Below are 26195 nucleotides of genomic sequence, written 5' to 3' on the forward strand. Positions count from 1 at the left end.
ATAAGTGAGATCATGTGGTATATTTTTTTCTGACTGGTTTATTTCATTTAGTATAATAATCTCTAGGTCCATCCATGCTGTTGCAAAGGGTAAGAGTTCCTTCTTTTTTTACAGCTGAGCAGTATTCCATTAGGGGTTTTAAGTGTTGCCATCTTACAATTGTTGGATTTCATGCAGCCATGACTAGTATGCCTGGCTCAGGCCTGGCAGCCCAGTATCTAGGAGCTGTCAATGTGGTGTGCAGGGGCCAGGTTGCACTAAACAATGAGCTGATGAGTGGGGAGCCATTCTGTTTCTGCTTGGGTGCCCAGTTCTCCATGCACAACATGTCTCTTGAAGCAATTGATTCCTGTGTTGCTGAAAAGACATTAGGGAAGAAATCTGGGGTTGGGTGTCTATTTGCCCTCAGGCTCCCTTTCTGCTCTGCTGTGTCGTAGGTGCCTGACCTGAGTGGGCAGCATCATCTGGGCTCCTTTCCCTCTGGCTTCCAGTAGGATATGGACAAGGGGAGCCCTGCAGATTTGGGGAGGGGATTTCAACTCCCTCTCTGTGGGGTTGCCAGGGACACAAGTCTCCCCAGGGCAGTCCTCCAGGATTTGCTCTTCTGGGTTTTTCACTCCCTTGTGTCTTGTGGTGTAGGGTGGGAGTGTGTGACAGCTCTCCTTTGGTACCACGTCCGAGGTGCTGTGGTTTCACTCTCCCCTGCCCACTCCTTTGCAAATTATTCCTTCACTGAACTCTCTGAAATAGCCCATGTGAACATGCTCTTCTCTTTCTGCTGGTCCATAAACTGCCTGCATACACATTCAGCAGCAGTGATTTCTTAACCAGCTGGTTAGTCCAAGAGAAAGTCTGGTCCTTCTAGGGCTGAAGAGCTGACATTAGGAAGTGGAGAGTGGCAGACATATTGGATTCTTTTGAATTACTAGCCCACCTCCTTTGTGCTGAGAACCCAATTTTGTTTAAGCATGTCCAGCACAGGCGAGATGGTCAGTCCAAGCAAATCAAAGCAACCTCCATTCCCATCGCCTGTGACTGCTCTGAAGGGAAAGGTGTCTAGGAAGGCTTTGCAATTTGCCCCCATCGCCCTGAAGGCTGTTTTGCTTCATGCTTTTGCTACTGGCTGGGTGGGGGTGTGCTGCTGAGTGCATGGCAGACATGTTGCAGTTGTGAAGACCTAAGCTGGAGGGTGAAACTCAGGCTCATAGGGAGCGACAGAGCAGAAACAATCAAGAGTAACAAATGTCCCTATAGCGGGCACCCCCATAAGCCAGGTGTTTGCTACTTGGAGTTGAAAGCTTAACTATAATACAGAGTGGGAGAAGGGGTAATTTTCTCAAGGGACAGAGTCTCAAGTTGGTCTCCTGGGTGTCCAGGGTCCTGGATGCCAAACTTTGCTTCAGGGCTCTTAGGTGACTGTGACCAAGCAAGGCAGGAGCAAGGAGAATGGGTCTCCTGTCTTTCAGGGGTGGCCTGTTGGCCTGGCAGAGATGCAGTCCTACTACTAGCCCTGGACCACCTGGGCAGAAAGAGGGAGCTTTGAAAAATAAATAAGACTGGCATCTCCCCAAACACAAATATCAGGGACTTTATTTAGGGGGGAAAATTGTGTGTTGGTTTCTTGGATTTATATGTCATGAAGCAATAAGGCCTTGCCTGGTGCGATCTCATTCTCCTCTCACTGCCTGTCCCAGCTCACTCTATTCCAGCTGTCCTGGCTTTGTTGCCATTCCTTACATGTACTTTTGATCTTCCCATGGGGCCTTTGCACTGGCTGTTCTGCCTGTATAGTTTCCTGAGATGTCCAGATGGCCTGTGCCCTCTACTGAGCCTCAGTTAAAATGTCACCTCAGAAAGGCCTTCCCTGACACTTCAACCAGCATAGTGAATTCCCTCAGCTTATCTAGTTATACAGTTATTGTTTTAATTCTTGTGTTTTGCTCTCTAGAAGGTGAATACCACAAGGACAGATGTTTTGTTTCTCCTGTTCCTCACTCTACCCCTGTAGAACAATGACAGGCACCTGGGCACCAGCCAGCAGGATTTTTTTTTTTTTTTTTTAACAACTGCCTGATTGGTTCTGATGTATATTAATATTTATGGAGGCAGCTGTAGGCCATGTCCTCATGTTGAAGGGTCTGGCTCTGCCACCAGGAAAGCCTAAATTAGAGTTTCAGTTCTATAGGACCCTGGGCAAGGCACTGGATCTCTCTCAGCCTGTTTCTGGTGGGCCATGACCATCAAACAGAGCAGGGAGAAACTCAGGCAAGTGGGAATTCAGGCCGTAGCAGTCTGCATGGTAGGACTGTGCTTTAGGAGAGGGCCCCACCCCTGCTGGCTTCCTTTTTATACACTTGGGACAGTGGGGGCTTTTGTGGCAAGAGTGACCCTCTCAGCAGATACACACATAGCTAGATGCCTGCTGCCTAGGGAAGCTGGTACTAGTACTGGGAGCTCATGGGTTGTTGTAGCTGGATACAGTCCTCCTGCTGGGGAAATAATTACTGTCCCAGCTGCTGGGTGGCCTGGGAATGCTGTCCGGATTGTCCAATGGATAAACCTGTTTGTCTCTCCTCAATTTCTCCTGCTGCAGATGGGAACAAAAGCCTGGTTCTCAGAGGATCCAGGATAGGCCTGACCCAGGGGCCAGTGGTATGGTAATATGTGTACTGGTAGTCAGGGTCTGGCACATGGTGATCACAGCAGCTCCAGTGGGTTCTTGGGCATCAGTAGCGGGTAGGAAAGAAGAACTGGCTGCTCTCTGGGGTACAGGTGGGTCTCACTGGGCAAGGACCATATATGATCCCTTAGGAGCTTAGTGGGCTAGGGATAAGCAACACAAAAACCAGGTGCTGGGATCATCATTACTGCAGTTCCAAACTTCTTGGGAATGGTGGTCCATGTTCCCATTGACAGATTCCGAGAACAGGGCCTAGCATCAGTGCTTATGAGAGTTCTCTGGGATGGTCCACCAGAGCACTGCCTTCCACCCTCCCTCCTTGCATCCACCTGAAGGAGCTTTGTGGATGTGCCAAGATAGGCACCAGCAACCATTCCTCCAAATTGTCCGTTTATTTGCTTAAAAATACCTATTTCATCAGAAAGTAGCAGGGCTGCTGACCCTCAGTCCCCCTGTGCCTTCCTCCGCACTGCCTGCACCAGCAGCTCCGAGTAGTGTTCCAGCAGGGCACGCAAATCTGGGCTGGCCAGGGGGCACAATGTAGGTGGGGAGGGGGGGTCAGGGCTGGGGAGGGCCTGGGCTGGGGCCGCATCATTCCCAACCAGCCAGTCGTTGGTGTCTAACTGGCTGTGGATCCAAAGGAAGGTGGAGGCTAGCTCAGTCCGTGCCTGTCGCTGCTTGGTACTCAACTGGTCACTGGAGACCATCTGCAAAGGGTGCCAATATTGTTAGGAACCACCCAGGCCAGACAGTCCCAAGGCACTCCCTCAGCCCTTTCCCCTGACTCTGGGCTTGGCTCACCAGGTGGTAAAGGTCCAGGGCTTCTTGGAAGGCAGTCTGTAGTTTGTGCACAATGGTCCCCACACTGCTCACCTCAAGGGGAGCTGGGGACAGGACTCTGGCTGGCACTCCAGGCTCTCCCCAGTGTCCAGGGCTGTCCTGGAGTACACTGAGTGCCTCTGGGGATAGAAGGGAGGGAATGAAAAAGACACCTCTAACTTTATAGCTGGTCTAAGAGAGGCCATGGTGACTGGACTGATGCCAATTATTGTCCCACTGTCTGCAATATGTACTTCCCTCAGTCCCCAAGCCTCCCTTTCCTCCCCTCCTGCAGGTCTCAAATGCCACTTTCTCTCTGAAGCCTTTTTTCATCATGTTTAAAACTATAACAACAGCCTGGCTGATGTGGCTCAGTGGTTGAGCGTCGACCTATGAACCAGGAGTCCCGGTCAGGGCACATTCCTAGGTTGCGAGCTCAATCCCAGTGGGGGGCATGCAGGAAGCAGCTGGTCAATGATTCTCTCTCATCATTGATTCTCTCTCTCTCTCCCTCTTTCTTTGAAATCAATAAAAACAAATGTTTTAAAAACTGTAACAACTGCCCCCACTTCTAACTCCTTAAACCCTTTCTCTTTATTTCCCTCCTTAGCACATCACTTCGTGATACACTTAACACTTTCCTCATAGATTTAGTTTGGGCATCTTCCCCAATTAAGGTGTCAATTCTCTGTAGTCTTGTTTACCACCTCATCCCATCCATGTCCTCAGGGCCTAGAACAAAAAGCCCAACACATACAAAGTGCTCACTAAATAGTTCAGTAAAGAATAAATGAATGGCATAGCCCCTGTGGCCAGGTCAAGTGCCTACCTTTGGAGCTGTTAAATGAGATGAGCTTGAGAGACAACCCCTTATCCCAAGGGTGATACTCACCAGGGGTGAGCTCCAGGAGGGAGGTGATGCTGCCAGGCATGGCCTCTGGAAGTGGGGGGCTGTTGGGGTGTGCAGGGGTGTTGAGGGGTTCAGCGGCCAGAAGCCTTGGGAGAAAGGTGGAGCTGTGGAGCCTCAGGGAGCTCATATCTACGGGGCTGGAAGCCGGGAAGCTAGCTGTTGTGACTGTGACATCGGACTGGGTGGCCACAGGTTCCTGGGACCAGACACAAGTAGTGGGTGGCTCCTGTGGGGGTGAGGGCAGTAAGAGCCTGTCACAGACGCCTGTCAGGGTCTGCTTGAAGCTGGCCCGGGCTTCATAGTTGCCCTGGGAGGGCAGGCCAGGCTCTTGGCCCTCACTGTCAGAACTGGTTGCTGCCGTGGTGGTGATGGCCTGAAGCTCCTGGTCCATGGAGGCCAGCTTCCCCAGGGATGAGGGCCTGCAGAGGGGTCTCCCTCTCTCTTTGTCAACCAAGACAGGGTCCTCACTGTCCTCAAGGGAAATGCTGGGTGACATCTTGGCACAGGAACTGGCAGTGGCCTCTATATAGGAACAGGTAGAGGGGGTGTGGAGGCCTGGAGTGGGTAGGGTTGTGGGTGCCAGAGGCTTCCTATCTGTGGGCAGCGCTGAGGAGGAGGGAACACAGGAAGTGGGCCTGTGAGGCAGGGGGCTGTAAAGGAAGCAGCCAGTTCACTCTCACATTCAAGCCACAAAATTGATAGAGAGGGCCCCACCCCAGGATGGCTGCAGGTTCTGAGTGGACCCTCCCCACACCACCCATGGTTCAGCTGGGCATCCAGGGCCATTTGCCGAGAAGCCCAGAGATGTTTACTAGGAATGGTGACACTCACTCAGTGGGCACCAGGCCTCCAGGTTGTCAAGCGACTCCTTAGCTTTCCTCCTAGAGAGGACCTGCAAGCATAGCCATGAGGCGAGGACAAGGCTTCCCAGCTCCCAGCCCTATGTCCTGAGGAGGTGGCCCAAGTACTCACATTGGTCCTCCCTGGGAAGGTGTAGCCAGTACCTGGTTCTGCTCTGGCCTGGTTCCCCTGGAGGTCTATGAGTTTGACCTCCGGGGACTTCACAAGGTGCAGGTGCAGCGGGGAAGGGAAGGTGTGGTTGAGCCTGTGGGGAGGAAACCAGGCAGTTGTGCCTGCCCTGGGATGCTTGGGAGGACATAGCCCCATCCAGGAATACAGAAAGTTGGAAGGTTCAGCAGTTCACCAGCTCCTACCTGGATGTCTTCTGGAGACGTGAGAGGAACTGGGCTGAGATGCTCAGCCGGGGATTAAAAAAGTCCTCATCCGCAGAGGCCGTCACATCTCTTAGAGATCTGCGAAAGAGCTCTAGGGGAAGATGCCAAGGGAGACCTCAGAATCCCTCTAGCCAACTAGTCCTAGGTCCAGACAGACCCACAAAGCAGCAGGCAAATCATCCGAAACCCCCATCAATAGACAACACAGAGCAACTGGAGCAGGAAGAAGAAACTGTGCAGCTCAGTCCTGAAGATAAAACGTATGCCCTCCCACCATTCTCGTCAGCCTTGCTAGGGAAAGCCCTAACCCAGAGATGCCCACACAGTGCCTAGCACAAGATGGCCCGCCTAGGTAGGGCTGAGAGGAGCAGGGCCCTACCCTCATGGTGGGTGTCAGTAAGCGTCTCAAAGTGATGGCGGAGAAACCTCTCTTGCTCAGGGGTCTGGGGCAAGGAGCCATTGGATATGCCTGCCAGCTCAGGCCGAGACAACTCTTCTGCAGTTCCTGGGCATGCTGTGAGAGGCAAAGGGGGCAAGTGGGAGAGAACCTTCAACATTTAGTCATGGCAGATACCCTGACAAAGACACTTAACAATGGAGAAAGCTGGACTTGCCCAGCACACACCCTGATGCCACCAGGCTGAGAAGGAAAGACTGATGGCTGTCTTCCAGGTGAGGCTCAGTGGGCACCAAGTGTAGGGCTGATGTGGGGCCAGTGTTTATGTATCATGACCACCCTCTAAGCAAGACCCATGCACTGCCCTTCCTCATGTCTGGCCCATTTACCTGGTATAGGGGTCACTGTCACGTCAAACTGAGGGTCTGAGTCCAGCTGTGGAGGGGAGGAATGGATGGCGGTGAAGGTACACTCCAAGTAGGCTTCTGAATCCCCTGAATCTAAAGAAGCAGGGAGGGGATATGGGAGAGTCAGGAACCCAAAGCCAGGCTCTTTTTGGGTGAGTCAGGTAAGTGGTTCACTCTCTCTGGATTTTAGTTTCCCCATCTGGAGAATGGGGATGATAATACTCGCCCCCTATTTTTATGGACAACAAGGTTACACTTGGAGGAAGTGGCAAAGCTGGGCTGCCGTCAGTGGGCAGTTTGGCTCCAGAATCCTCTGGTAACATCAAGGACCATGTCTGTCTTCTGCGATAGACTCTTGAATTTCAGGAAGACTGGGCTAAGGTCATCATCAGTGCCCAGAAAGAGGCCTAGTGGGATGAACAGACTACAGCAGGGTCCTTGCCAGGCCCCCACTCACCCTCAAGTTTGCTCTGATCCTTTGAGCCTATGGAGGAGACCCTGAGATAGGAGTCACCTTGCTGGTCTCCAGGGTCCCTCTCCACTTCTTCTGAGCCGTACTTGCTGCAGTGCCAATAGGGGTGGAGTGAGGGAATGATAACATACTATTTAGTAAACAACTGGTCCCTACCCAGAACCCCGAAGCATCTGTACCTTGCTCCCCTTGGGAGCACTACTTTGCCTCTCCTCCCTCCTCCAAAGGCTCCCTTCCCCCCGGAGTGCCCTGCACCTCCACCTAGAACCATGGAAACACGCTGCAGGGCTGGGCTTCTACTCCATCTGGGCCATACCCCTTCCTCCCCACTCCCACAGCCTACTGCAAGAGCAGTTCTTCCAGAATGTGCCTATCAGCTGAGGCTTCCTCTCTCCAACTAACGTTCCCCTTGATGTGAAGGATACTCACCTGTCTGTCCCTGGGACGGTCACCTCTACCTCCAGGGAGCTGACGACCTCTCTGGCTTCAGAGCACTCCTTCTGTACAGGCAGGAAGGAAGGATTCCTACAGCCATCTTCCTGGGGACTCTCTGACTGTGGGGTGAAGAGGCACAGCCATCTGAGGCAGCTGTGGCAACTAGGGCCCCTCCAAGTTTCTAAGTGTTACAGTGAAGAAGCTGGGCATAATGGTAGCCCCCACTGTTGGATGCTCACTGTGCACCAGGGCCTGGAGCAAGCCTTTTGTTCACCCTGAGCTCACTCTGTATCCAACTGCATTATCATAAGCCCCTTTACAAATAAGGAATAAGTATGGCTCTGACTCTCTAAGTGTTTATTCATATGAAGTTCAAAAACAGGCAAACCAGCCCTAGCTGGTTTGGCTCAGTGGATAGAGCATTGGTTTGTGGACTGAAGGGTCCTGTGTTCAACTCTGGTCAAAGGCACATGCCCGGGTTGCAGGCTTGACCCCCAGTAGGGGGGCATGCAGGAGGCAGCTGACCGATTCTCTTTCATCATTGATGTTTCTATCTCTCTCTCCCTCTCCCTTCCTCTCTGAAATCAATAAAAATATATTAAAAAAACAAAAACAAAACAAAAAAACAGACAAACCAGTCCATGGTGAAAAGGTCAGATGCTGGTTACCCTGGGTGGAAGTACTGATTGGGAGGGGCACAGAAGTCTTCCTGGAGGTAGAAAATGCTCTATATTTACCTTGGTGGTACATATACATAGGTATACACACAGGTAATAATTCATTAAGCTATTTACCTAAGATTTGTGCATAACTGCATGTATATATTATGCCACAATAAAAAAACATATAATAGGATAAAGAAGAATTTTATTTGCAAAATAATAAAATAAGAACTAAAATTGCTTTAGTACCTCTAAGGGGACCCAGGCCTGAATTCCTGTAAAAGTTCTCTGAGGGCTATTTTTTTTTTTTTTTAATTCTCACCCAAGGACATGCTTAGAAAGAGGAAGGGAGAGGGAGAGAGGGAAAGAAAGAGAGAAAGATAGATAGGTAGATATAGAGAAAAACATCGATGTGAGAGAGTAACATCAATTGGTTGCCTTCTGCATGCTCTGCGACAAGGAATCAAACCCACAATCCAGGTGTGTGCCCTGATCAAGAATCGAACAGGCAACGTTTCATGCACAGGATGATGCTCAACCAATCGAGCCACCCACCCCAGCCAGGCCTCTGAGGACTATTTTTCAATAACCATTTTAAGAAATCTTTTAGTCATCTTTTTTTTTTAATGTCTATATTTTTGAAAACTGAAGCCCAGAGAGGCAAGCCTTGCTCTAATTCACACAGCAGGGAAGAGGTAGAGCCAAGCTCCACTTGTTCAAATGCCCCCCTACTCAGGCACAGGCCTGCTCTTGGGCCCAAGCTCTTAATCCTCAAAGTGACCCATCTCCTAGATTCCTGGTCTGCCCTAAGAAGTCTCACTGTGCACCAGGCCTAGGGCTCACCCTTCTGCCCTCTGCCATCTCAGGCAATCCTCTCGTGCCCCTGAAGTGGGAGGTAGGCCTGTTTTCAAAATAAGAGCACTGAGTCCCCAGGTCCTAAGCAGACAGTTGTGGAGCAGGGGCAGTCCTTACCTCACTCAGCAGGCCTGCCAGGCTCTGTGGCTTCACTATATCCAGAACGGAGTCCTCCAGACTGTCGGACTTCAAGGGGGTAAAGTAGCAATCCAGGTCACGGACATCCAGGATGGTCTTGAGGGGCTCCTGGTCAGCCCGCTCTGCCCAGCGGCCATGTGGCTGGTAGCTGTGCTTGGTGTAGAAGGCTGAGCCATCCACCATATCATCATCTCCAAGCTGAAAATGATGAGATGGTCAGGAAGCCAGCCAAGTGATCACGAACTCCAATAAGGGCCAGGGACTGCACAGACTTCATCCAGTCTCTTGGCTTTAAAGACTACTCAGAAATAACTTCCAGACATCTATCTCCAGCCTGAACCTTGCTCTTAAACTTCAGAAGTATACATGCAAATGCCCTACAGCTCCAATGGATGTTTAGTGGATATTTCAAAGCAAACACAAAGAAAACTGATCTTCCCCCCAAATCTGCTTCCCTAAAGCCTTCCCCATCTCACCTATTCTTTCCAGTTGCTCAGGCCCCAAACATTGAAGGTCATCCTTCATTCCTCTCTCTTATTCTGTCCCTCATACTCCATATTGTATTTCTTCAGCAAAATCTGTCAGCTTTGTCATTCAAACACATCCAAGATACAGCCACTTCCCCTCCCACCCTGGTCCAGCCCACTGATGCCTGCTACCCAGACTGTTGCTTGAGATAGTGGAGGGTGGGTGTTTGAGAACTCAGGCCACCTAGGGTTGATTCCATGTCCTCTATTTCCTAGCTATGTGACCATGGACAAGTTACTTAACCTCTCTGGGCCTCAATTTCCCTATTGTGAAATAGGGATATGAAAAGCCCCTATCTCAATGAGAATTAAATGAGGTAACACATGTAAAAGACTTAAAACAAAGCTCACACAAAGCAAATGTACAGTGATTATTTGTTGAATGTAATTCCAATTATAATCTTACATAATAAAAGCCCAGTGATCGAAACGACGGAACGACCAGAGACCAGAGCGACTGCGGCCCTGCCGCCCAGCGGGGACCCCCACCACGACGGCCCACCAGGGCAGGCCGGCCGGCTCCCACCCATGCACCGGGCCTCTATCCTATATAATAAAAGGGTAATATGCAAATTGACCCTACCAATGGAATGACCAGACGACAATTTGACTATGAGGCACACTGACCACCTCTTGGTCCCTCTCCCTGGCCGGCAGGCTCCAATCGCCCGATGGCGAACGGGGAACTGGGGGTGGGAGGCGGGGAACGCGGGTGGCGCCAGGCCAAGGCCGCCGCCCTGATGGTCACCCCACACACAGAGGGTGACCCACAGCGGGAGCAGGGCCGACGAGTGGGCAGAAACGGCTGACCTCTTGGTCCCTTCCCCTGGCCAGCAGGCTCCAATCATCTGATGGAAAATGGGGAACTGGAGATGGGTAGTGGCGGGGGGTGGGGCCAGCTGTGGACACCCGGGGAAGATGGCCCTGATCGCAGGCCAGGCCTAGGGACCGTACCTGCACATGAATTTTGTGCGCCGGGCCTCTAGTATACAGTAATAAGGGGAAGCTTGGGGGCCTGAGAGAGCATGGCCAGATGCCCTGATCTGGTCTGCAGAGAAGAGGATTGCAGGAGTATTTCCCTGCAAGGCTTTGATCTGAGGCCTGATATTGTTCCTAAAATAAACCCTCCAACCTAGGGTTTAGGATTCTGCTACCAGCTTCTACTAGTATACTACCAGCTCCTAGTCTGCCCCTCCTCAAAGATAACAATCATCCATTCAATCCTAATATTATTTTCTTTCTCAAATTTTTTCCCTTCATAGCACTTACCAGCTCCAAAAATAGTTTATTGTGGATCTTGTCCATCTCCTATGTAAGAAAATGAGCTTGTGAAGGCAGAGATTTGTCTGTCTTATTCATTGCTGTGTCTAATGGCCATTACAATGTCTAGCAGAGGGTAGGTGCTCAGTAAACACATGTTGCATGAATGAAGGGCTATCTAAGCTGAGACTAGAAGGGTGATGGGGTTCTCCAGGGAAGAGAAATATGGAGGGGAAAATAAACAAAAACATGGAGGAGAGTACCCCTACTGTGCTAGTTCCCAGGTATCAGTCTCTAGGCAGACTCACCAGCCGCTTTGCCCAGAGTGGCAGCTTGCCGTTGGTCAGCAGGCACTGAGGATCTGAAGAGACACATAGAATCCATGAAAAGAGAATAAATAACCCAACAACCAAATGGGCAACATATATAAATGGGCAATTCTCCAAGCAGACAATATAGAACGCACAGACATATCAAAAGATGCTCAACCTCACTAATTGTCAGGGAAATGCACATTTACACAATGGGATATAATGTTTTACCCATAAGATGTGACCAAAATTAAAATGCTTCATACTATCAAATGCTGGCAAAAACATGGGGGAAGGAAGAGGGAAAATGGGTGAGGCAGTAAGTGGATTTGGAGGGCCCTTAGGGTTCTCTTTTAAGAGAAAAAATATACTAACCCGGGGCCTAGCATTGCCAGTCCTTAGCCTTTGTCCTGGGGAAACATTCTCACAAATGCCTGAGGAGGACTAGCGGTGGTCAGCATAGCCTCCTTCAGCCTAAATGCCCACCCAGAGGGAATAACTTAAAATAGCCTACTATGGTGCTGGTTAAAAGAGGGAAGTCTTTGCTCTGTAGCCACCAACATACAGGTAGATAAGATACTTTTGAGAGGAAAAAGATACAGAATGATACAATTTATGGACATAAATTTGTGTTTCCTATGGATACGTACATATGTATATTAATGTTCATGAAAAGGCCTATAAGGAGTCACACCTGGAGAGGACACTGGATCAGGAGTGAGGGTGGGTGATGAAGAAAATTAACTTATCCTGATTTCCCCCAAAGGTGAATTCTCATGATTCTGTTGCCTGCCAATCAGCCATCAGTTGGCCTGTGCCTGTTGGCCCCTTGTTGCTGGAGCCCACCACGCACACTAAAAGGACCTAGTGCTAATCACTATTCCCAGCCTCTCTCATAGCTGGAGCAATCATGCCAGGGGGACCCAAGAGAAGTCTGTCAGGGCTTCTGGGAAAAGGTTCCTTTCTAAAAGATTCTGGGAGGAAATGTCCTATTCAACCATGCTTCTGATGCCTGGAACTTAAGCAACTATCTTACAACCATGAGGGCCTACGTCACAAGGCAATATGCAGAGGAGCAGAAATTTATAGAGGGCCTGGCCTTTGGTAAAGTCATTAAGCTACTGCTCTCCCTTTTGCCTGAACTATAAAATTTGTTCTGTCTTCTGGTTAACATGCTCTGTTTCTTCTGGGACATCCTCTTTACATCCCTCCCAGGAAAGGAAGAGTCTACCTGATAGCAAAGCCAATATGGAGAAAAGTAGATCTAAGAGACACAGAAAAATACATTCCTTTAACATCACTTGACTACCTGGATCCAGCTATGACGAAGCCAATCCTCTTACATTTTCAGGTACATGAACCAATAAATTCTCTTTCCAGCTTAAGCCAATGAGAGTCTGGTGCTATTATACTGAGAGAGTCCTGGCTAAAATATGATTATTTGCCAAAACTGGTTTGGCTCAGTGGATGGAGCGTCGGCCTGCGGACTGAGGGGTCCCGGGTTCGATTCCGGTCAAGGGCATGTACCTGGGTTGCGGCCACATCCCCAGTAGGAGATGTGCAGAAGGCGGCTGATCGATGTCTCTCTCTCATCGATGTTTCAAACTCTCTATCTCTCTCCCTTCCTCTCTGTAAAAAATTAATAAAGTATATTTAAAAAAAAATAAAATAAAATAAAATATGATTATTGAACTTTAGTATGTGCCAGGCATGAAAACAAAGCAGTGGGTGAAACCTAGCAATGACCCCTACACTGACAGAGATCAAAAGAGGGCTCCTTTGGATGGGCCCCTTTCCCAACCTGAATCCAAGCTCTCTTTGGATGGTGTCTTCAATAATTCTTCAGGTTCACACTCTTCTTCCAGCTCATCCTCTGTCTGCTCTCCAGATCTTAGGGAGCAAATCTTGTTGGGCATGGATGCATATGTCTCCTGCCTAAAACCAGGAATGAGGAAGTCAAGGAGAGAAATAGGTAAGTAGGGTAGTAGAGGGACCTGCCTAGGGCCAGGGCCCTGTGCTAGGTTCCAAATGAACATATTACTAACTTCTGGTCAAGATGGTGCTGGGAGCCCTAACCGGTTTGGCTCAGTGGATAGAGCGTCGGCCTGCGGACTGAAAGGTCCCAGGTTCGATTCGCATGTATCTTGGTTGCAGGCAACATCCCCAGTAGGGGGTGTGCAGGAGGCAGCTGATTGATGTTTCTCTCTCATCGATGTTTCCAACTCTCTATCCCTCTCCCTTCCTCTCTGTAAAAAAATCAATAAAATATATTAAAAAAAAAAAGATGGTGCTGGGAGGTCTCACTTCTCTGCTAGGAACATATCACCATAATAAATGAGATATGAGAAAGTCTGGACTCAAAAAATAAGACAAACACTCCAAGAGCCACAGCAATGGGACCTTTGAAAAGCAAAGCAGATAGTGGGGCTTAAGTATTGAGTTGCTGGGTTCTGTTTTAGGAAGTAGGGGGTAGCGATGAGATTTTTAGCTCCTTTGGAATACAGGAGACAAAAACATGCTTGACACGAGGTGGGCACTGGCACCAGGACCTGCCCCAGCCCCAAGGTAGGGTGTGAGACTTAAAACCAGGAGCCAAAGGTAGCTGCTCTCTCCCTAGGTGCCTATATCTACAATATCTCCAAAAACACTGCAGGATAAGCAGCACATATCAAGGGCTGGTCCCCACAGGGAAGCAATGACAAAGCCTCAAGACAAAGAGATGGGGACAGCTCCAGGAACAGGAGAGAGAGAGAGATTTAAAAAAAAAAAAAATCGCATAATCTCCCAATAAAACTGAGACCTCCAAACCAAAATCCTAAATAAAAAACTAGAGCATGAATTCACTCCAAATAAAAGTGGTCTTTCAGCATAAAATCTTTAAAGAGTAGAAGATATCTCAACGCCACTGGACCCCTTCCTGACCTTCCTCCCTACACCCGGAGCCTCCTGGGGCTTCCCATATCACAGTGCTCACAGGCTCTCCAAATACTTTGCTTTTCCACTCCAAAACCCTTCTCATATGTGTTATCACAACTGTGTATTCAAAGTCCATCTCCCATCCTAGACTGCGAGTGCACAAAAGGCAGGGCCCGGGGCTGTCTTGGCTGTGGCTATGTCCCCAGCATCATGCATCTTGGGGCCTAGGGCAGGAACATATTCCTCTGAGGGAGGACAGATGGGGTATGTACAGGTGGCTGCCAGGACCTGGGGTGGCTGCTCCATTTCCCATCCTTTGTATTCTGCTGCTGCTGCTGCTCCAGATGGTCAATTTCCAGCAAGTGCTGCTTCATGCAGTTGGTAATCTCTGGGCCCAGGTGCCAGATGAACACACAGCTGTAGAGGCCAAAGAGAGATGTGGAGGGGGAGGAACAATGACTACGGCTGCAATCTAACTCTGAAGCCACCTGAGTCATCACAGCCAAGACCGAATTTCCTGGCACCTCCCGGAAAACACAGCCCATCAGCTTAGTGCAGGGGCTCCAGACCATGTCAGGTCCACATCCTGCATAGGCTCCAGAACAGCTAACCAGGACCTGTTCTGAAGTCCTCCAGACCAACGAAAGGGGCTGTGAGAAAGCATTGTAGTAAATTGAAGGGAGTGACAAAAGGGACTTCCTTGAGTGACAACCATGTAGTAAGAAATTTATTTTTATTTATTATATTTATAAATTAGTATATATATAATTTATATAAGGAAATGTATCAGAATGACATATATGATCATCACATTTGATTTTCACCATATAATTTCAAGGTAGATGGTATCAACTCTCTTACAAAGGCGCAAACTAAGGCTGAGAGAGGGAAATGACCTGCTCAAGGTCACAAGTAAATAAGTAGCAGATTGGGATTTGAACTCAGGGCTGGGTGTGACACCAAGGTGCATGCTGATCAAGGAGAGAGAAAGCTGGAACACTCAGAAGAGCTCTCTGCACAGGCAGGTTGTGAGCCTGGTGTTTCCAGTCTCTGAGCCCCTGCTCTCCCCACAGTGTAGGTCCCACCCACTCCTAAAGGGAGGCCAGCCAGGGGCAGCCTCGACGCCTTTCCCACCTGTCTCCAGATACTGTAATCAAATGACGACAGTCATAGGTGAACTTCATACCGGTGACAATTTCTAGAAACAGAGCAGAGAAGCTGCATTGACCTTCTGAGTCAGAAGGCTATGTAGGGACAGGTGGGGAGATGTCTCATGTAGGGAGGTACACCTACCAGAATGGCCAAACATTTTGGCAATACACTCGCCAGAGTAAAAGTCTATCACCGAGATGCTTTTATCAGAGCAGCTTGTGGCTAGGAAGGTGCCTGAGGGGTCCACGTGGACCTGCCGAGAAGAGGATGCAAGTGATGCTTTGTGCTGCCTGCTTCTCCCCACCCTCCGAGCCCCCACTGATTGAGGACCACCCTCGTGCTGAACACTTGGCACATGGACTCATCCCAGATAGCCCTCACGACACACACCCTGATTCGATAAGAACTCCTGTTCCCTTTTCACAGATAAAGAAATTAACAGCCACAACAATGGTACTGATGGCAGCCAGGCCCTGTGCTTAGCACTACACCTGTGTGACTTATTTCCTCCACAGAACAACCCTGTGACAGAAGCTCTCTGTATCTGCATTTTACAGATGATGAGCCACACTGGAAAGATAACACTTGCCCAAGGTTACAGTCAGTGTGAACTCTTACCCCGTCCAGAGGCTCTGAGAAGGTCCTTGCCTTGGCCTGGATAACACAGGCAGGGGATAAGCCTGGCAAGAGAGCCCAGGCCTTTCTGAATCTTCCCACCACATTCTGTTGTCACTCAAAACGGCTCCACTTGGGGAAGGGCTCAGTAAATAAAGGTCAAGCAGTGTGGGCTACTCCTTGGCTCTCAGCCAGACCAGAGTGAATAGTTGGCCAGCAAGTGATCCTTTGACCAGGAGAGCAGATACAAAGGGGAGCCTTGGTGTGAGGTCTGTTTATAGTTTTCACCCTGGGGGCCGTGGCTTCTCACCTTCAGCAGAGACCCTTCATCGCCCTGGGAGCCCTTGTAGCATTTCTTCTGCTTTCCATTCATGGTGTTGTAGACTCTGGGGAGGTGGTTGCAGAATATGGCCAACATGGACCTGCCCACCCGCCCCCCACTCTCTCTGGAAGCCCACTGCCACTGCTTATCCCCCATTCGATGCCTGGACTGAAATCCCATCTCAGGATGAAGTCATGGAAATTACTTATTAGGGTGTCTGTTGAGTTAATGCCTCTCTCCCCTGCCATAGAGCAAGCTTGAGTGCCTGGCACCCAATTTGAATGAGCAAATGAAGGAGGTGAGAACCTCTTTGTGCATGCTATGCCCTCTGCACACTCTCTTCTCCCCTCCTTTGGCTCAGTCCTCTGGGTCCTTCACAATCTCCGTTCAGACATTCCTTCCACCAGGCCCTGCTTGATTCCCAGGTGGGTTCAGGTATTTCTCCAGAGCCCAACCCTCTGGCTTCCCCTATCCCAGCCCTGACCACTTCATGCTGTCACTGCCTGGTGAAGTATCCACTTCTCCTCCACAGGACTGTGAGCTTTGTAAAGGCAGGGCCTGGAGCTGCCCTGCTCACTGCTGCTACTGTCTATCCCAGACAAGTGCTCAGGGAATATAGGTGAAAGAATACATTTATAAGCCATATCAGCACCTCTCAGTCACCCCACATAGGCTTCTGGAGAGCTTGAAGGAACCCTCTGCTAATCTGGAGGCTAAACCTAGGTGAATCCAGCTCCTAAGAAACACCTGCTGGGTCCCTCTGCCCACTCAGCTTCTCAGGGACCAGATGAGCAGGGTGAAGGAGAGCAGATAGCTCATGAGAAAACAGACTTAACTAGGTCCCATACAGGCCCCACTTATAAAGCAGCCAAGGCCAGGCTGAGTAAGAGCCCAGCGCAGTTCCTTACCTCACATTGCGGTCCTGGCAGGCCACAGCCACGTACTTCTGGGTGATGTCAATATCCATGTCATACAAGGTGGTCTTCTCTGCCACATGGTGAGTACGGACAAAGTGAAGCCCATCGGAGCCCTGGTAGGGCAGGCAGGGCCTTCAAAGGACAACTCTGACAAGCCCCCAAACCCCAGCCCTCAAGGAGGCCACCTCACTCTACCTGCTGGGCACTGCGAAAGTAGATGCTCTTATCGGCCCCACAGCTGATCATTTGGATGTCTCTGTTGCCTGGAAGAGGAGGAGGTGGTGTATTAGGTCACCACTGGGCCTGACTAGGGCCAGGATCCTAGCTACAGAACTCCACTGCAAGGGAATTCTGCTAGGGGTCAGGGAGGGCTTTCCAGAGGTGAGGTGGGTGCTAGGTGCAGATAGGAGTCTGCAAGATGTGAGCGGTGTGTGTGAGGGGGTACAGGTGGAGCAGCTGCGAGGCCTCTGTTGAACAAGGACAGATAGGGAAACAAAAGCCAAGTACACAGAAGGGGCACCATGTCTAAGATAGGCAGACTACTGGGAGGCTCATGCCATCAAGAACTATCAGAATATCCCCACATATCTCAGGCCAGGCCCCATGCCACCTGTGCTTCCCTCTGCCTGACTGCTCACTAGCCACTCATTACACAAATGTGACCCAGGGGCTGAGTCACATAGTCTGGTCCCAGGGTGCACAGAGAGTCAGGACAGGACCAGGACTGAAGCCTGGCATTCTCTGGTTAAATGCTGTGCTCTGAACCTTGCTTCCTCTCCAAACCTCAGCTTCCTATCTGTATAATGGGCCTATAATGGCCCCTGCCCTAAGAAATTGTGTGAAACCTTTGGAACAGTGGCTGCCACCTGGTAAGCACTTTTATTGTTCTTCCTTTATTAAAAATACATTTTTTATTTTTATTGATTTCAAAGAAGGGAGAAATAGAAACATCAATGATGAGAGAGAATCACTGATCGGCTGCTCCTGCACGCCCTCTACTGGAGAGCAAGCCTGCAACCTGGGCATGTAACCTGTTTGGGAATTGAACCATGATCTCCTGGTTCATAGATTGATGCTCAACCACTATGCCACACTGCCTGGGCTATTATTCTTTCTTTATAGAATAACAGCACAAACACCTCACAGAGTTGAGGTGAAAATTAAAAGACAAAATAAATATTCAGAGGCTTGATACAACCGATGCTGCTCCTTCATGACAAGACATTTGAGAGAGCCCAGGACTGACATACAAGTTAAGATGTTACTCAAGCAGGAGTCACTGGCTCACAGAAGGGAGTGAGCCATTTGTAGGAGGGAGTGTGACATGGGAAGGACCCAGAGAGGGCCTGCACGTTACTATTAATGTTCTGCTTTTTAACCTGGGGTGGTAGATCTAAACATTTAGTAATGTTAGGACCAAGAACAATCAGAACAATCACTGGCTATAAAAAATTGGTGTAGCCCTGATCGGTTTGGCTCAGTGGATAGAGCGTCGGCCTGGGGACTGAAGAGTCCCAGGTTCGATTCCAGTCAAGGGCATGTACCTTGGTTGCGGGCACATCCGCAGTAGGCGGTGTGCAGGAGGCAGCTAATCGATGTTTCTCTCTCATTGATGTTTCTGATTCTCTATCCCTCTCCCTTCCTCTCTGTAAAAAATCAATAAAATATATATTAAAAAAATTGGTGTATGTGTTCTAGTTCATACCTATTGACTATGAACCTTGATGTGGATGTTCACTGTATTACAGTCATGTGCCTCTTAATGATGGGGATATATTCTGAGGACTGTGTTGTCAGGTGACTTTGTCGTTGTGATAACATCACAGAGTGCACTTAGATGATACAGCCTATTACATGGTTAGACTGTATGGGATAGCCCATTGCTCCCAGACTATAAGCCTGTACAGCATGTTACTACACAAAATTAAATCAAGCATTAGAGAAAATGATAAGATCAAGAGACTCAGTTAGACAAGATGTATAAGGCTGCTGCCAGTGTAACACGGCATACTGTTTTGTAGAAAACTTTGTTTTATAAGTATAAAGAGTACATGCTAAAATATAGTAAATACACAAACCAGTAACTTAGGTGTTTATTATTATTATTATCATTATTATTATTACATACTGCATGTAATTGTATGTGCTATACTTTTTAAAAATATATATATTTTAATGATTTTTTTACAGAGAGGAAGGGAGAGGGATAGAGAGATAGAAACACCAATGAGAGAGAAACATTGATCAGCTGCCTCCTGTACACCTCCTACTGGGGATGTGCCCGCAACCAAGGTACAGGCCCTTGACCGGAATCGAACCTGGGACCCTTCAGTCCGCAGGCCGACGCTCTACCCACTGAGCCAAACCGGTTAGGGCATGTATGTGCTATACTTTTATATGACTGGCAGCTAAGATTTGTTTATGTCAGCATCACCACAAACACGTGAGTACTATGATCTGTGTTGCCTTGTGATGTTACAATGGCTACGATATCACTAGGCCAGTGGTCGGCAAACCGCGGCTCGCGAGCCACATGCGGCTCTTTGGACCCTTGAGTGTGGCTCTTCCACAAAATACCACGTGCGGGTGCACACGTACAGTGCGATTGAAACTTCATGGCCCATGCGCAGAAGTCGGTTTGCGGAAAGGAGATAGACAAAACAAGTATACAAGACGAGTGTGGATGGGAGAGTTGGAAGGGGCCGACCTCAGCAAACGTACCTCAATCAGATTGAGGACGTTTTTAGCAAAGGCCAGCTTAGGAGTACCCTAATTAAGTTAATAACAATGTACCTACCTATATAGTTTAAGTTTAAAAAATTTGGCTCTCAAAAGAAATTTCAATCGTTGTACTGTTGATATTTGGCTCTGTTGACTAATGAGTTTGACGACCACTGCACTAGGCTATAGGAATTTTTCAGTTCCATTATGTTATAGAACCACCTTCATATAGGCAGCCTGATATTGATCGAAATGTCGTCATATGGCACATTTTATATTCTGTAAACTATATGTACTATCTTCTACTTGTTTGGACACACCTCACAGGAAAGAGTTAGAAGACTGAGTCCTTCTTTAGCAGGGTAGTTTCAGACAGGTTAGGACTGACTGGTGCCCAGTTTATATTGACTATCGTCAATGTTTTGAGCATAACCAAGTGAGCCAGCCTGGCAGAGTGGGGCACTTAGGAGCTGGATTTAGAAGCTTCATTCTTTCAGACTGGCTGGGGCTCTAATGAAGGCCCACCTTTCAGAAGGTGGCCTAAAGGACCAACTCCTGGCCCAATTATCATCTTTCTTGGATCTAGACCATTCATTAAAGGTGAGGTCAGTGCCCTGGCTGGGTAGCTTAGTTGGTTAGAGAGTCATCCCCATACACCAAGGTTGTGAGTTTGATCCCTGGTCAGGGCACATACAGGAATGAACCAATGAATGTATAGATAAGTGGAACAGCAGATCTCTCTCTCTATATATATATTTCTCTCTTTCTCTTCCTCCCTCCCGTCTTCCCTCCATTGCTCTCCTCTCTCTCAAATCAATCAATACATTAATTTTTTAAAAAGAGGTGAGGGGGGGGGGAAAAAAAAGGTGAGGGGCCAAACTGCCAGATTTGCTGATTTATTCTAACTACCTCTAGCCAATGGAAAGAGCAGGGTTTTAAGGATGTCTGAGAAGTTTTAGTTGATCAGCTTTTGTGAGGTCTTCATCAAGACACAGAAAACATAGTTAACTTGTTTTTGCTCAGCATCCTATCACCTTAGCTAGAGAGGCAGGGCAAGAAGTGGGAAGGACCAAGGGACATTAATACATTCTCAGTCACAAAATTATATGTAAATAACATTTCATAGACAAGAACTTAGACTAGATGAATGTATTCTCCCATGAATATATACTCCTTAAATAGAATTTTGAACATGTTCTTAGTCTGATCACTTACACCTCACAGGCCCTGCCTTCCCTCCCCGTGGAACTCCTGAGGGACAGGTATCTCCATACTGAATCTTTTCAGTCTTGGAAGAATCCCTTTGATTTCCTGGTTGAGCATGGGCTATGGAGAAGGATAGCCATAGGCAAGATCCTAGGCCTGCACCTACTAGCTGTGTGACTCTGGCTATAAAATGGGTTAAGGAAGGGGATACTACCGGGATGGCACAAGGATAATCTCCAGCAAAGAATTAGCCTCCAGCAATTGTCACTGTTACTTATTTTCCTGTCAATGTCACCAGTGCTCATCCTGTCCTCTCATAGGATTGGCACCCTGATTTCTTTTTGGGGACCAGCACTCATCTAATGCCAGTCCTCCAGGATCAGAGCGGAGGTAGGCGGTGGCTGGGCACATGAGTGTGATCTGGCCGAAGAGAATCCTCTAAAGCCCTGGCACCAAATAGCTGATCTGTAAAGAGCAGGTGCCTCAAACCAGCAAAAGGTAAGTGGGTTCCAATTTCTGCCAAAATGGATAGGAAGCGGGGAGATCTCTCTCCAGTGGCCCAGTGACAACCAAGATCCTGCCCTCCAGAGAAAGGCATAGCTAACAGAGGGAAAGAGTCCTAATAATTTAATTTTTAAAAATTCAACCTTTGGCTCCAGCTGTGCCTGAATTTAGAGTTTTTTTCTCCCTTTTTTTGGTCTAAGCTGAAGAGTTTTTGCTGTTACTTGCAGCCAAAGGAACCCATTAAATGAGGTGGTGGAAGTGGGAGGGAAGGGACTCACCTGCAAATTTGATGGCCGTGATAGAGGAGGAGTGGTCATCCAGGGTCTGCTCCAGGTTGTAGTTCTTCTCCACGTTCAGCACATGGATCAGTCGGTCCCGACTGGCCGAAGCAAGCAAGGTAAGCCCTGTGAGTGGAGAGGGTGGCCCTGGGTTCCCCGGAGACTACTTGATGCCTTGGCCTCCTAGAGAGCAGCATGGCTGAACTTTCCAGGTCTTTGGTTCCATAATTGCTGCTAACTTGCTCCAAACCCAGAAAGGGAACACTCCCTCAGCTCCGTGCAATCTTTCCCCAGTCCCCCCAAATCCTGGCATTTCACATCCCATTAATCCAGGCATTAATCCAGCAGACATTGTAGTAGAGCCCAGCACTCCTTCCTACACCTTGGCATGCCAGGTGAAGCCCTATTAACTTCTCAGCTTCCCCAAAACACTGCCCCTTTACTCTCTGAGCTCTGACTACATGGGCCTTGTCCAGGCCCTACTGACTACCAACCCACTGCCACACTTCCTTCTATCACTAGGCCTTCCCTGCTGGCCCCTTTATTTATTTTTAAATATATTTTTATTGATTTCAGAGAAGAAGGAAGACAGAGAGAAATAGAAACATCAATGATGAGAGAGAGTCATTGATCAGCTGCCTCCTGCATGCCCCACACTGGGGATTGAGCCCGCAACTCGGGCATGTGCCCTGACTAGAAATCAAACCATGACCTCCTGGTTCATAGGTCAACGCTCAACCATTGAGCCACTACAGCTAGGCCCTGCTGGCCCCTTTAGACAGTGCCTACGCTGGTCACCTGGTACATCTAAGGTCTAACATACGACTAGAGGTGGAAGGGAACTCAGGAAAGGTAAACTGAATAAAGAGAGATTCAAAGAAAGTTTAGTGGGATAGAGGGTACCAGGGAAGGAAGAAGGAAAGAAGAGCATGGGAAAGATCATTAACATATGAGGATATACCTCTGTCTAAGTTACATTCCTACCAAGAATGTATCATCAAAATCAAATTATGAGGAAAACAGACAAACCCAAATTGAAGGAAACTCTATAAAATGATTGGTCTATCCCTGGCTGTGTTTCTCAGTGGTTAGAGTGCTGGCCCACCCACCAAAGGGTTGTGGGATCAATTCCCAGTCAAGGGCACACACCTGGGTTACAGGTTCGATCCTGGCAACCAATAGATGCGTCTCTCTTATATTGAAGTTTCTCTCTCCTCTCTCTCTCTTTTTTTTTTCTCTCTCTCCCTCCCTCATTCCCTCTCTCTTTCTCTCATGTGAACCTGGATTGGAAAAACAAAGGTGCTAAAAGGACAATATTGGGACACCTGGCAAAATGTGAATAAGGACCATAAGATAGATGACAATATAGCATCAAAATGAAACTCCCACGTTTGATAAGCCCTAGGAAATGCTCACAGAAGCATTTAAAGGTGAATGGGCATCATACCTACAATTTACTAGTACTCTCAAATAGTTTAGTGAAAGAAAAAAGAGAATGTATATGCTATTATTTTATTACATGTGTGTATATATACACACAAACACACAGAGAGAAATGGAGAAAGGGGAAGTAGATAAAGTCATTATACAGTCACAGAGTCAGACAGAATTTAAAAGAAAAAAACGTGGAGAATCTGACTAAAGAGCATGTGGGTGTTCATTATAATATTCTTGTAATTTTTCTGTAGGCATTAAACTTTTTAAAAATAGCATGTTTAACTATCAATCTATCTTCATTAGCAGAGGATGAACTTATTCATACATTCGGCATTCACCTCTTCAGCCTGAGTCCTTTTCAGGGGACTGGGCACCAGGGTAAGCAAGTCAAGTCCAGTGCTGCCTGCCAGTGCCTTGCTTACTGGAGTCCTCGTCACCTTGGTCCCAGGGCCCAAGACAGGGGCCCTTATTAAACACAGGACTTCCAGCTGTCATTCAGAGTCCTACCAGATACCAATTACCCCTCTATGTGGCTCTGCCAGGGGGGGCCTCCCCTGCCTTCCCCCTGCCACCCTGCCATGGGCTCACCAGTCTCAGGCTTGGAGTACTCCAGGCATAGCACCTCAGCATCATGGGCTTCCATCTTGACCAGCTCATCCATGAAATGCAGCTCATGGATCCTGGGAGACATACATTGACTGCTATACCCTTCTCGGAGGGCCCTCCCACCCCTGCTCCCACCCCGAGCACTCTGCCATTGCCAGGCAGGTGACATGGAGAACTAGTTTAGAGACACCCAACCACTGTTATCATCTAGAAACATGTCATCTTAAAGGAAATGTGGGAGTATCACAGTGAGCACCCAGCCCTTTGTGGTTCCATGGGCCAGATCTAGGACAGTCCTCTGGGGAAAACAAGGGTTAGGGCAGAGCTGTATCAGAGGTAATCCCAGGGGGGAAGGGGGAGCAGGGGTTAGAGGTCATATTCAAGGATAGAACCTATAGGGGGAACATTTGATTCCAATCTGTCATTCTTAAAGAGTCTTAAATCTAGACTTTCCTCATTCTCTCCAAATGAAATAAAACAATCAAGCCGAAACCGGTTTGGCTCAGTGGGTAGAGCGTCGGCCTGCGGACTGAAAGGTCCCGGGTTCGATTCCGGTCAAGGGCATGTACCTGGGTTGCGGGCACATCCCCAGTGGGGGATGTGCAGGAGGCAGCTGATCGATGTTTCTCTCTCATCGATGTTTCTAACTCTCTGTCCCTCTCCCTTCCTCTCTGTAAAAAATCAATAAAATATATTTAAAAAAAAAAAAGAAATAAAACAATCAAGAGGTCATCCAGAGTTGAAATAAGAGACAATCATCCCAATTTCTCTCTCTATACCTATGTAATCTTAGCCTAGCCACTTGGCCTCTCTTAACTCAGTTAACCCATCTGAAAATGGGGTTGATAGCAGCACTTACATCGAGGGTCAATGAGAATACTAAATTGGTCGTTACACACAGTATCAGGCGAGTGGCCAGCCTGGGGTAAGAGTGCTATGCCCACGTAGCTCTTGTTACTGTTTTTGTCATTCATGGCAGACAGCAGCCCACTGATACATTCTGTTTGCCTCATGTGGTGGTTGATATCAAAACAGTTGCCAGCATTTAAAGAAATAATAGAATTTGACAGAAAAAATCCTGCACTTTCTGTTCTTCTTGGACAATGAGAACACATGACAGCTTAGAGGATGTGTCTCCAGTTTCCCTGGCCCCTTCCATCCCTTGACAGCCCCAGTACTCATGTGGTCACAGCTGTCATTCATCAACGTAAACCTGGTCCCTTTAACAGGGCTCATATGCCGCCAGCACCTACTGAGCCAGTAACATCTTGAAAAACCTCTGCAGTGAGGTCCCAGTAGCTACTTTCATCTCAGCGCTTTTGGAAGACACTTCTTTGCATAAGTTCCAAGTTGTGGCTGGTAACAGAATTGCTACTCACACCCCCTCATTCTCAATGAGTAACTGGAGGTGCAAAGGCCAGGGTTCCTCCCCACCACCCCGAGTACCTGAGCCTGAACTGAAAGGTGTACACTGGACACCCACAAGGGCCCACTTGCCTCAGATTTCCACTTCGGTCGCCTGAAGCCAAGTGTTGGCCATCAGGACTGACTTGCATGACTCGTACCCCGGCTTTCATGTCCATAGGTGTCCCATTCTCACTACCCCGGTCTGGGAAGTGTGACATGTCCTGAAGGTGCTGGATGTCATTCTCTACATACACTACCTTCAGTAGGGTCTGCAGGAAGGAGAGGGCTGAAGTCAGTACTGTGAAATGGTCTGAAACACCTCTGAAATTTTGTATCCCAAGAGCCAGTCTCCCATTCTTCATTAGTAAACAGAACTCCAATTTTGACCTTGGAGGTTCACTACTCAGAAATAATAACTATGTTTCCCAGCCTCCCTTGCAGCTAGATGAGGCTCTGTGAATAAATTCTGGTCAATGAGATGTAAAGCAAGCGAGAACCCTTCTGCTTCTTTCTTGCTGCCTGAAACTCACTGATATAATGACTGGAACTCTAGCAGCCATTTTGGATGATGAAGAGCAGAGTGAGAGCTAGAAGGCTCTTGAATCTCTGAGGGCTTCCTGCAGCTGCCATAACAGCTTGAACTGATTACCTCTAGACTATTTTTATGAGTCAGAAAACAAAAAATTTTACCTCTTGTTTTGGGATTTTCTATTATATACAGTCAAATATAATATGTATATCACAGGTGCAGAAGAGAAGACACTATAGCATTGGGGTGGAGGGTGACGGGAGTAGTAAAGGAATACCTGCTATACACTCCCTACATTAATGACCTTTTTAAAATATATATATATTTTATTGATTTTTTACAGAGAGGGAGAGAGGGATAGAGAGTTAGAAACATCGATGAGAGAGAAACATTGATCAGCTGCCTCCTGTACACCTCCTACTGGGAATGTGTCCGCAACCAAGGTACATGCCCTTGACTGGAATCAAGCCTCGGACC

At 48.3% G+C, this 26195-nt stretch overlaps 1 protein-coding gene across 1 annotated transcript in view; it reads right to left on the reverse strand.

Annotated features, from left to right (window-relative positions):
- Positions 1-3064: 3064 nt before the first annotated feature.
- Positions 3065-26195, reverse strand: part of WDR62 (WD repeat domain 62) — a 48672-nt gene continuing 25541 nt past the window's right edge. Inside the window, 23 exon segments of the mRNA XM_070398235.1 lie at positions 3065-3387; positions 3482-3639; positions 4392-5039; positions 5042-5059; positions 5241-5301; positions 5382-5514; positions 5624-5735; positions 6024-6158; positions 6431-6541; positions 6906-7009; positions 7350-7474; positions 8990-9208; positions 11106-11158; positions 12910-13043; positions 14313-14441; positions 15159-15222; positions 15318-15429; positions 16102-16177; positions 17022-17143; positions 17226-17293; positions 21740-21865; positions 23765-23856; positions 25280-25458. Of these exon segments, the coding sequence (XP_070254336.1) occupies positions 3124-3387; positions 3482-3639; positions 4392-5039; positions 5042-5059; positions 5241-5301; positions 5382-5514; positions 5624-5735; positions 6024-6158; positions 6431-6541; positions 6906-7009; positions 7350-7474; positions 8990-9208; positions 11106-11158; positions 12910-13043; positions 14313-14441; positions 15159-15222; positions 15318-15429; positions 16102-16177; positions 17022-17143; positions 17226-17293; positions 21740-21865; positions 23765-23856; positions 25280-25458 (3243 nt within the window). The 3' untranslated portion in view covers positions 3065-3123.

Source organism: Myotis yumanensis, unplaced genomic scaffold (assembly GCF_028538775.1).
Source record: "Myotis yumanensis isolate MYYU_CA2020_CCGP unplaced genomic scaffold, mMyoYum1.0.hap1 SCAF_18, whole genome shotgun sequence".
NCBI lineage: Eukaryota > Metazoa > Chordata > Mammalia > Chiroptera > Vespertilionidae > Myotis > Myotis yumanensis.